This window comes from Triturus cristatus, chromosome 1_1 (assembly GCF_964204655.1).
Source record: "Triturus cristatus chromosome 1_1, aTriCri1.1, whole genome shotgun sequence".
NCBI classification, from domain to species: domain Eukaryota; kingdom Metazoa; phylum Chordata; class Amphibia; order Caudata; family Salamandridae; genus Triturus; species Triturus cristatus.
Genome location: NC_140579.1, coordinates 1,272,542,122 through 1,272,554,335, shown reverse-complemented (window position 1 = coordinate 1,272,554,335; position 12,214 = coordinate 1,272,542,122). Strand labels below are relative to the sequence as shown.

The window sequence follows — 12,214 nt, the reverse complement described above, 5'->3', positions numbered from 1 at the left end:
ATCAACCATTGGCCTAGAGTTCAGTTATGGAGTGTGTGAGACCATTTGCTGACTGAGTGTGTACAACAAATGCTTTACACTGTCCTCTGATACGGCCTTATTGCTCGACCAAGCTACCCTTTAGAGTGTAAGGTTATATCCAACTTTAGCCTCTGCCAAACCTCTGGGGACTGTGGACTCTGTACACCCTGTACCTATTTGGGAACAGTATATACAGAGCCACTTTCTCACACCGTCTCTTCGAGTAGTGTATAGCGTTGTGTAATGGAAAATTAATGCATTCAAAGTGTCAGGAGTGTCCTGATGGACCCCCCCTTCCCCCCCCAGGGCTCCCGGATTTCTAATATGTAATTGGCAAAGCGGGGATGGCGTATCATTTCAGCCAGCGCACGACCCGGCCTCTCTCACTCACCATACCTGCGAGCTTCCCAATAACGTCCTTGAAAGTTAGACTCTCTCCCTGCCGTGGCCTCATAATCCGACACTTTTACACTGAAATCCTTCTGCACTTGCCCTGATTCCCCTGCCTCCATTCGAGTTTCTAGCATCTTGAGCTCCTTCTCTAAAGATTTCAATGTTTTCTGGATATCTCGGAAAACCCCAAAACTCTTAGAAATACAAAACCCCCTAATCGTTACTTTAAAGGCTTCCCAGATCACTTCTACACTATCTACGGATCCTTTATTTCTCTGAAAAAAGTCCCGGATTTCCTCACCCAGTTCTTGACGGAAAACAGTATCGAGCAACGCTGTAGGCTGGGCCTGGGTCTGTCATACCCTGGTGGGTGAAGTATTAAGACCACTGGGCAATGATCCGAAAGTGATCTAGCAGGATGGGTACCATTCCGAATGGCCGTTCACAGGCCCCTAGTAACCAGAAAGTAGTCTAGCCCATGTGACAGCATATATTGTGAAATGTGTGCCTGCTTGTGTCTGAGGATGAGTGTGACGCAACGTGTCGATTAGCCCCCCCCCTTCCTCATTATGCCCTGCATAACTTCTTGTGCATGAGTATAGTGATGGGGCGCCGTATTGGATCTATCCAATGCTGGATTAAAGGTCACATTAAAATCGCCACCCAAATTATGTGGGTTAACCCTATATTCACAATCATGCGCCAGAGGGACGAGAAATATTCAGGAGTATCAGTGTTGGGTTCGTAACAGAAAGCCAGCGTAACAGAGTCCGTGCCCAATCAACCCCAAACAAGCACATATCGCCCCTGAGGGTCCACATAAGATCCCGCCAGTGTAAAAGTGTGTTTTTTCACTAATATGGCTGTACCTCTGGCATAAGAGGAGTATGATGAGAAAAACCTATATTCCGCCCATTTACTAGCAAACGTATTAGAAAGTCTGGGATTAACATGGGTTTCTTGAAGCATAGCAACGGTTACGTGATGCCGATCAAGGTAGGCCAATATTTACCGACTCTTCCGCGAATCTCCCAATCCCCTAATGTTCCAAGACATAAATCTCAGCTGTGATGCGTCTATCTGCTCACTCATAGTGCTCTATAGTGTTATCCTGATAATCTTGTACACGTATACCTTGCCGTAAACACCTACAAAAGGAACAGCAGCTGCTGATGGAAATCTGTGAAGTGCTCATAGCGAATTTGGCAATAAAACTTGACCCTCCCACCCCCACCCACTGAAGCATCCCAAACATGCCAGGTATATTTCCCTCCCCCTCCCAAGTACCCACAGAACAGAACTATATATTCAACTTATTCAGTCTATAGGTAAAAAAAAAAAATATATAACCAGGGGGTTCTCCCACAGGCGAAACTCTTAAGTGGAACACAGATACCTCTTGCCGAGCAGGGTCAGCCTTGCGGCCTTTTACCCCACTGGGCACAAGGGTGCCCGGCGCCCTCCAAATCTTTTTTCCCCCCCCCCCATCTGGTGGCGAATGGCGCCATTACGTACGTGTCGCCTCAGAAAAAAGGATCAGATCATTTCTGATGCCGGTCAATACAGTTCAAAGTCAAGGTAGTAGGACCTAGCAAAGATAAACAATCAAAACACAGCATCTTTCAGTCATTGGGCGGTATGCTCTACCGTGGCGAGCCTTCTGATGTGGTTGCTGCATTCTTGTGCAGCTTAAGGCGCTTCAAAAATTCTTCCGCGTGCTGAGGCTTCGTGAAGAATGTCTGCTTGCCTTGGTATGTGACACGGAGCCGAGCAGGGTAGAGGAGAGCGTACTCTATTTGGGCTTATCATAGCTTCTGCTTCACCTGTAGGAATTTGCGTCTGTCTTCCTGCACTGTGGGAGTGAAGTCCGGATAGACAGTGAAAGGGACTCCTTCAAAGTGCAGTGGTTTCTTCTCTTGCGATCCGGAGGGGCGAGTCTCTATCCCTATAATTTAGGAGGCGAGCAATGATGGGTCGAGGCATACTACCAGGTGGGGGGGAAAGAAGATGCATCCCAACCACCTCTAGCAGCAATCTTTCGATATTCTCCATCTTGCACGTATTGGTGCTCTCTGGAATACCCAAAACGCGCATGTTATTTCTACGGCTTCTTGCTTCCATGTCCTCATTCTTGGCAGCTATAAGTTTGAGCAGTTTGTCCATTTGCGACACGGAAGTCTGGGTGCGAGTCGTAGCATCTTCAACATCGGATATTCGTTGCTCTGTCTCCTTGAGCCGTACCGCGTGGCCGTCAATCCTATGAGCTATGGCATCCATGCGTGTAGTCAGCGTGTCTATCTTCCCTGCTAATCCTGCAAACCCCTGTCTAACTTCTTGTAGGAGTGCTTTCAGGTCTTCGCCCTGCGCAGGTCGTGCATCTAACTGCAACGCTTCCGAACCCCCCTTCGGCCTCTGCCATTTGTTGTCGGGTACCTTTCTTAAAGTCAAAAGTAAGACGTGGTTGGCGTGTGTCTGTCTTCCCCATACTGGGTAATGAGGTTCGTGCTGCAGGCAGTGTGAACTCAGAGTGGGGGGGACAAGGATATCTCCTACCAAGCCTCCAACGATACACCGATGCTATGCAGGCCGTCTGAGTTCATCCCCCGGGCGCCGGTAGAGTTCCAGTGTATAGGCACTAGTTGACGCCCCAGCAATGGGATGTGCTGTGGCTGAATACTGCAGTATCCTCTCACAGCTAGTAGCTAACTCTCGTGGTGTGGACAATTCCACCGGGTAGTGCCGCCTGCTTCCTTGTGGCTGCACGTTGACAACATTCACTCCCCCTCCGGGCCTGCACCACCAAGCTGGCTAAGATTTATCATGCAGCAGAGTCCCAAAGCCAATGATCTACACATGCAGCGTCATCCAAGCTGCACCACGGTCCCTGCAGGTCCGTCCGCCACTCCCTAGTAAGGTACCCCTCACAGCGGGGCAGCGTTCACAGGTCGTGGCACCGCAGCACATGTAATGGGCTATAAGGTTTGCGCAGGCAACTGTAACCGTTGTCTACAGAGGCTGTAATGGGTATTGAGGGGGGGTGCAGTGCTGCTCACAATTTAAATGCGCCGCAAACGTTATCCCACACGCATGGAGCTAGTCGCCAAGTCGCCCCATCCACGCAGCATAGGGCCGATCCGCCACCCGCGCGGCCCCCACAGTCGGCAAAGATTCACCACCTCGTTGTGTTTGGCAATGTGGGGCGATTATACCACCTCCGCCGCTCACTGGCACAGGCTCGAGTCTTCAGACGCCAGAAGAATACGCCGCCATAGATGCACCATGGCAAGCCAGCAGCCTCGCAACTTTCGGCCCACACACCACGCAGCCGCACCGGGACTTGCGTAGACAGGCGAGCCCAGCAGGAGCTCCAGACCGGGAATGCGGTGCTATAATCAAACGGCCGCCAACACTGCAGGCAGCAGCCGACGCCGGTCCAAGTCGCCGAGTAGCCGCACTATCATTCAGGCTTCCCAATGCACGATGTCTTAGGGCGAGGTACGTCAATGGAACAGGATTAATGAAAGGATATTTGCGCCGGGCAGCGGGAGCCTCACACAAAGGCGGCCATTCCGCTTGTGCGCCACCTAGCGCCCCCCAACAAACTTGTACTTATAAGTTATAGAAATCACGATACAGCTTCTATTTTGTGAACATTCACTATTGTGCAAAACTACAGACACTTTTAAAATTATTTTCCTTGCATAAGAACAACCATGTTTTACTCTTATGACCATGCTCTCATATTATAGGTGTAGCGGGAAACTCTAAAACTGAATGTAACAGAGATCCATGTTACATGAATAGCTGATAAATTAAACATAACCTAATAGGTACATGAATTTTCCAGCAGAACTTTGTGGCTGACAAGAAAACAGGCAAAGAACATTCTGTTCTTAAAAATGTGTGCTAAGGGCATATGGGCATCTTTCCTAGCATTGTGAACCATACGCATCATACTTTTCACGATCCGGACCATGTAATATCATATTCAGACGAGAAACCTATTCACCAGCTCTAACAAGGATTGTCAGCTCGATTATATAGACTAACTGATAAGGGACTCGTAATGCCTCTGCGACTTATGTAGTGCAGCAATAAACAAAAATGGTGTTGCCACCTGGGAATTTGGATCAAAAACCACCAGCATATAGTTCCCCTTAAAGGTCAAATAAGGAAACATCAGTCTATTCTACCCATCCTTTCCCAATTTCATCAGTTTACAGACAGGAGGGGCAGTAACATGGCGTATTTATGCATTTTGTTAATTCTAACAATTTGTTCAAACAGTATTACTTAATAGCCAATTAGACGCACACTGGTGAGGTGCTTTGTCTCTATTTATTCAAAAACATTCGGGTTCATCCATGAGGTCTTCCTCTGCCTGACTTTACGTCAATGCTAGTATTCCTAAGCACCTACAGGTATAAATATGCCTTCCCTTACCATGGCAAACCACAGCACGATTCAGCAAGACCTGACTGCATAGTTCGCCACGGCAAGTTCGAAAGACCATATCCCAGCCTGACGCACTGACCAGATGCTGTCATCCCTGCTCGCAGAGAATCCAGCTTCCAGTGTTCTGACTCCCTTTGTGGGGTGTTACAGTTTTTGAGACCCGGATAGAGATTACCACCTTGCTCATTCTAAAGGTATGGAGCCGACTAGAACCTAGAGGGACTCTTGGCATACTAAACTTAGTATATACCATACTATAGAAAACAGCACCTACTTCTTACCTCGCACTACACTTAGGTTAGGTACACGAGGGTAGGACTATTTTAGAAGCATCAGACGAGTATTCACATTTTAGCCTGTTATATATGTATGAATATATGCCATAGCTAAAAGACAATGCTATTGCAGTATTATTTCTTCTTACTGCTTACGCTGTGCGTATATCTTGCTTACTGTGCGCTCATTAACAAATTGGTTACTCAATACCATCCCAACAGAACCCTTCGGTCTACGGAGGCCTTCCTGGCCGTGGTCCCGAGAGTAAGGAGAGCCAGGACCGGAGGAAGGTCGTTTTCCTTAAATGCCGCAAAGATGTGGAACACACTCCCGCTACAAATCAGGTCCAATTCTAACCTATTCTCATTCCGTAAACAACTGAAGACCTATCTATTTGCCAGGCCCACCTAAATCTTATTCTCTGTTACCCCCCTAGCTCTGTTCTCTGCACTCTAGCGCTTGGACGCCCTTGGGCAGCAATCGCGCTTTACAAATTACAATACAATACAATACAATACAATGATTGTAACAGCTCATATCTCTTACACGAGAAACAAGACTGTTCAATAAAACCTTTTATTGAAACACTCGTCTTTCTATTTCTGTGTAACTCTGGAGAAACTAAGCAAGCACGATTGACTGAGTGAAACTTATCTATTGTTTCCACGATTCTGAGACGCGTTCCGATTCTAAGGGAAACAAAGTTGTCATTTTTATGCGGTTGCCAGAAACTAATCACTTGTTCATTCGAGAAGTTTAGTGACCTCTGAGTTAGCTGGCACACACAAGTAATTAAGTTTAATGTACTCGATAGGAGCATACTGACCTCGGTCCTATACAAAAACTATAGTGTATATTCCAATGCGCAGAGCCTATAAGGGAAATAGGAACTACAGTACACTAATATTTCTGATCAAACCATATTTTTATTGATTCATTCTTCAAAATTTAAAGTGTAATTCTTCAAATGGCAATTGCAGAACACAATGACAACACATCAAATTGAGCTAATTCCAGACATTTTCAAGAAGGGGCCACACACTCATAACACACAACACAGCTTGCTGAGGCAAGTCATCCTTACACAAAGAGCACAGTCGCTACTCACTCAAACAAGTACTTCAAAAGCATCACCACCGGTGTCAGCCCACAAACCTCAGACACTCAAACACACAATCAAACCACTAATCAACACCGGGACAAAAACAAAAGTCAGCCCACAGACTGCACTCAAACCAATTGTAAATCATATTTACAAACAAAGGAGCTCTCAAAAGCAGTCCAGAGACCGCACCAAGACAAGTAAACAGCTCAGAGACTGTTCCATTTTCAAGAAGACAGGCTCTAGCCCCAGACCTTTTCCAAAATATGCCGAATTACCAGTTGGTCTGGCAGAGTGTTCGCAAACACTCTGTCTTTACCAAATCATACTTATCCCAGAAGGCATGCCTATTACAGGGGTCCACAGACCCACTCAAAACTAGATAGGGTAAAACCCCCAAGCCTTTGCAAGAAGAGACCGAATTACCAATTGGCCTGGCGGAACACTCAAGAGCGCTCCGTATCACCACTTTTACTAAATGCAGGCATGTTCTTCCAAGTATACCCATTCAAACAAATATAAGGAGAAAAATCCCCACATTACCTGCCTTTATTTATTGCAATAGATAAACAAAACCAGAATCTTGGCCAAGCAAATCCAAAATCAAGATTGCTGCTTCAGCGACCTTACCAAACAAAAGTCTCCAGCCTCCAACTGCCAATCTCTTGGTTGACCCAATGGTCACTGCAAAAACGTGCGCCGAAGGAAATCTCAAGCGGGACCAGCCACCACCCGGAGGGTCAGATCAGGAAAACCGGAAAAGTCACTTCGGTCTGCAAAGACAAGGGTCTCCTCATGCAGGGTACCTCCTCAGTAATATTCCATTCCTCCGTCAAGACCACTCCTTCAGGTGACCGCGTCTCCGATGAGCCCCACGAGTCGGGTGCCAAACTGTGAAAATTAGCCTTTTTAGGGGCCCACCGGGGCAGGGCTTCACCCTTATCGGTCCACGGGTCCTTAAACCAACAAAGAAGAGATTGGCACTGAAGCTGAAATTCAAAATAAGTTTATTCACTCATGAGCGAGACCACGTCCATACAACACCCTCAAGTGTTCCAGGAGGTAGTGGCTTGAATACACAGACCATGGGTCTTTCATACTGAGTTTGTTGCAGAGTAAGCATGGAGACTCAAATTGAAGGTACAGTTCTTCACAGAAATAGCTATCGACTAACTTGGGCAGATGGATATCACTTAGTCAGCGAAGTGGGAGAGGAAACAGAACTGCTTACATCAGTAAGACATGATGGACAGTTAAATTTTCAAACAGGTGCATTCTAGCAGCTACAGGCCTCTCTGAGCTCATACATTGCTTGAGCTTAGAATAGAAGGGGTTAACTAAAGCGGATGACTCAAGCAGAATAGAAAGGCAAGCAACAGTGAAAACTAAAGAATCACATGGCTAACAAAATGGACGCCACAACCAAGATGGCTTCAGCTCATGCTAACAGCAATTATTTTCAATTTCCACAACGCTATGTTGTTTTTGTGGTCTAACATTCTTGTGCAGTAGACATGGAGAAGCAAAGTTGTGAGGTGTGTTATGTTGCTTATATTGTTTGCGTGTGTTTAGGGTGGGTCATGTAGTAAGGTTCTAAATTGTCCAGTGGATGAGAGGCGGTTGGAAGAGAGTTGCTGTATGCGTGTTAGGTGTGGTGGAAGAGAGAAAGTTTCGCATTGGAGTTTGTTCCTTTGTGTAGTTTGAAAGGTGGGTGTAGGTTTGTATTTTGTGACAGTAAGTATTATGAGGTGTTGTGCTTGAGAGATTTTGTTGTGCTGGTGAGCGTGATATGTTTTGTTTTTGAGGAGTAGTCAAAAGAGGTGCTGGTGTATTTGTTTCATGAGATGGATTTGCTTGTATAGTATTGTTTGCAAGTGGAAGTTGTAAGGTAGAGGGGGTGGTGATGTGTTTATGGGTAGAGTGTATGTTGTGTGTAGGAGGGAATGAAGTAGAGGTAAAAATGTTTGTTTTAGACTGGTTTGTTGCAAGAGTTAAAATGTGCGGTACAGTGCATTGTATCTGTTGTGTGTTCGTGTTATTATGGTAGAAGGAAGAGGAGGGTGTTAGTTGGAAAAATGATGGCAGGCTGAGTATGGGTTTGTTAGGAGTAATTAGAGCAGGGAGTGTGTGTCTGGATGGGATGTAGTTAAGTATGGTGTGAAATGGGGTTGTGTTAGGGATGAGTGGATTGGTTCGTGGTATGGGATAGAGTTGTGTACTGGATGTAGGTGATGGTGGAAATGTGTGGTTTAGCAGTGTATGCTGGTACATGGATTTGTGCATTGGGTTTGTTTGTAGTAAGTGTGTGGTGTACATTTGGGGTGAGTTTATTACTCTGTTTGTGGATGGTGAAGGGTGGGTATTACTGATTGGGAAAATGGGCAGCATTCCTGGCCCTGGTCCCGACCAGTCTCGAACAAGCTCAAACAGGCAACAGGCCTTGTCCTCTCCACCCTTAACCTCGACGGCCGGGCTGAGACAGTAAGGCGTGGCCTTTTTTTAGACCTAGTCAGGTGACCCCTTCAGCCAATGGGAACCCTAGCCCCAACACTATCCAATCACACCACTAGCTTTTAAACCTGGAACAGGAGACCAGGACCTTACAGCCAATCTTAGCCCTAGTCCAAGCACAATCAGGTTCAAAAACCCTAATTTACACGTCCAATAGAGGCCCTTGCCCTAGCAGTAGTCCCAACCCCAGTTACAGCAACCAATGACACAGAAAACCCTAGCCCCTACTTCCAATAAAAAGCCTAACCCTAGTCTTAATTCGACACCAGTCCAGCAACTAATCACACAAGAAGCCCTAATCGCTACTTTGAATAGAAAGCCTAACCCTAGTCCCAGCAACCAATCACACAAGAAGTCCTAATCGCTACTTCAAATAGAAAGCCTAACCCTAGCCCTAGTCCCAGCAGCCAATCACACAAGAAGCCCTAGTCCCAACTTCGAATAGAAAGCCTAACCCTAGCCCCAATCCTACATTGATTGAATCACAGACCCAGAAACCAATGAGAACCCTCAAATACCCAACGAATGAGAACACTAACCCTAATCCAATAGAAACGCCAGATACAACCACCAACCAGTGCACACATATACCATTCAATAGCAGACTATATAAGGTCCAGGCAACATCAAACAAGGTTTGCTGGCCAGAGAGTTGGGAGCTCCTCCTCTATTCAGAATCTCCTAGGAGACAGACTGGCTTAATCCACAATTTGGACTTCTGCAGGTAAGGGCCTAACAAACTTTGTCCTCTAACAATACATGTATAAAACTTTACTCCCTCTCCTAGCCAAAAACGAAGTGCACAATCCCTATAGAACACACCTTAAAAAGCTCACAGCAGATGACTGCTGTCTCAGAGCGCCCTCTGTTCTCTCCCTGATGTAGAATATCCCTCTGGCTAGGTGGGGGGAGGAAAGGGGGACTTGTTTCACACACTTGCTAACACCAAATGGGAGCTGGGGGTGGACTGCTTAACATACAGGTCTTAGCACAGAGCAAGGGAGAAATTTGGAGGGAAAAACTGATAGTCACGGGGAATGTGAGGGAAAAACTAGAGTATGGACTGCAAATCCCACAATTCAACAGGTTAAATGGAAGCAGTCACGGGCAAGTAAAAAACACAAGTTTAAACACAAAACAGGTGATAAATTATGCAATCGCGGGCAAGTTAAAACTACAATTTTTAAACTAACAACCACAGGCAAAGACAAATAAAAAAATAAAAAATTTAAAAAATGACGCAATCACAGGCAAGGAAAAAAAAAACCAAAAAACCCGCTTTTATACATTTTAGGAAAGACAGCACTAGTCTGCCTCCTCAACTCCTCCTGGACTTTGCTTCACTGCAATCTGGGGCACAGATAAACTACAACTCACAAAATGGAGGGTGAAGAAAGGTTTCCAGGGTGTTGGAATTTATAGGGGATGTGGGCGTCAATAGGGTAATTTCAGTTGAGCTGTTTGGCAATTATAGAAGTTGGGGAGAACCTGGATAGGACTACACAGAAGAGGGCCTTGGGCTTTACCAGAGTTTCAGCTGCTCCTTTCTGGGTTCCAAGCTCTCTATACAAAAGAAGGGCAGACATTACCTCCAGCCGGCGCTGCTTGTCTGGATCCTCCTCGTTCATGATCCTCTCCTTCTCGGCGCGCTTCTTCTCTTCTCTGCGAGTCTGCGCGGCCTCCTGCCTCTGCACATGTGTCTGTTTCAAAAAGTTCTCCTCAACCCGGGCACGATTCTTATCTGCTTTTTGTTTCCCCTAAGGAAAAAAAAGTTGCCTTTATATGCGCACGGGGTATCGTACTAAAAACATCCTGTTCACACAACGGCTGGCTAAGGAAAGGGAGCGTGAAAAAAAAATCATACGTTCAAAACGTACCGTCGGAATGGTTGATTCACAGATTTATTCTTGACACACAATATAATACAAAAGACTCATGTGAAAATGGGGAGGGAGAGAGTGGGTCGTTAGGGGAGATAATATAGTTAATAAAGAAATGAAGCAAAACTACAGCAAGCGATTTTGCACAGTCTATGATGGTAAGGTTGTCAAGTCTGTTATCTTTCTGGATTCCTTCCTCATCCTCAAAATACAAATAGTCGGTTAATAAAGAGGAAAAAAGTTGCTCTTAACGATTTAATTTTTGCAAGCTCCCTAGCATTTTGAATACATTTAAACTAACATTTCAGATAGCCACAAAATTACACATAATTAAGAATCGAAATCCACCAAGTCACAGACCAGGCATCGAGTGAACTCAAGTGTGTTGGTCCAAACCTTTCTGTAGAAAAACATATCTACTACAAGTTTGTGAATTACCTTATAACCTGTAACTGTGCCTTGAAAGCGACCTGATGTTTTCATTACTGGTTAAGTGGTAAAAAACCTAAATATCAAAATAAAAGACTGCTCTTTTGTGATAGACACCTCGAGACAGCCCTAAGCTCACAGGCCATTGTAGAGTGAAACAAGCTGGCTGAAAAAAAAAAACAAGCATTAACAATGTCAGACTGGAGAAATTTAACACAAAATGAACTTTTACGCTGACATATTGCTGTATCATGTGCACCCAACAATACACCACGAAGAATAAAAATGTTGTTGTGTAAAGTCTAAATTATACTGCTTTAATCTGTTCTAGAATTATTAATGTAAATTTACACCTATGATCCATGTATTTTGTACTTTAGCACCAATTACAATCGGTAAAGAGTCTAGCAAAAGGTGCTTACAAGTTCAGGAACACATTTTGTGAATGAAAGCCTGTAGGAAGGTGGATATCTGACTATGGTTACCCCCAAATTTTTGCCTAGTGTCTAGCTGGTTTTTCGACTTAGTTGGCCTGAGATCCTGCCATTCAGGCTCTCAGGCTATCTGCTCTCTCTGTAAAATGGACTCCATGTACCCTAGGTACATACCCAATTGGTTAGATCACCCTGTGAGCCCCTGTACCAGTGTACACTAGGTACCCAGGGCATTGGTGTATCTAAGGCCTACCAGGGGCTGAAGCATGTATTATGCCACCCCTGGCCTGGCCTAACAATCTGACACAACTGGCTGATCACTCAGCTGGGGTAAGTTGGTGTAATCACCTCTTACTTAGGTGTAGTATACCTATACCTAACCTTAAATGGGACACCTGGTAACCTATAAGTCACTCCTATGGCAGGCCTTAACAATCCTGAAGGCAGAGTGCTTGGTTCCATGTGAGATGGTGCTCTGGCATGAGCTGAGCCTGTCTGCAGTGGTCGGAACAACTTCCTTCTACTGTTTCCAGATAACGTCATACCATATACTCTTAAGTGCATTATGAACCTCGCGGTTAAATGCTATCTTTGGTTTGGCTTTATCAAAACATGTCGAGTAAGGTGTCATACGAATTGGAATACTAACCCCTCGCCAATTCTGGCGACGGGGTTAGCATTCCACCCTTCTAGAGGGACACGACATGTACAGT

General features: G+C 45.5%; 1 protein-coding gene across 3 annotated transcripts in view; it reads right to left on the bottom strand.

Moving 5' to 3' along the window:
• Positions 1-12,214, bottom strand: part of LOC146871944 (PAT complex subunit CCDC47) — a 636,305-nt gene that overhangs the window by 150,238 nt on the left and 473,853 nt on the right. For all 3 annotated transcript variants that reach the window (XM_085652333.1, XM_085652350.1, XM_085652340.1), the window contains exon 12: positions 10,348-10,515. In XM_085652333.1, the coding sequence (XP_085508459.1) occupies positions 10,348-10,515 (168 nt within the window). The remainder of the gene's footprint in view (positions 1-10,347; positions 10,516-12,214) is intronic.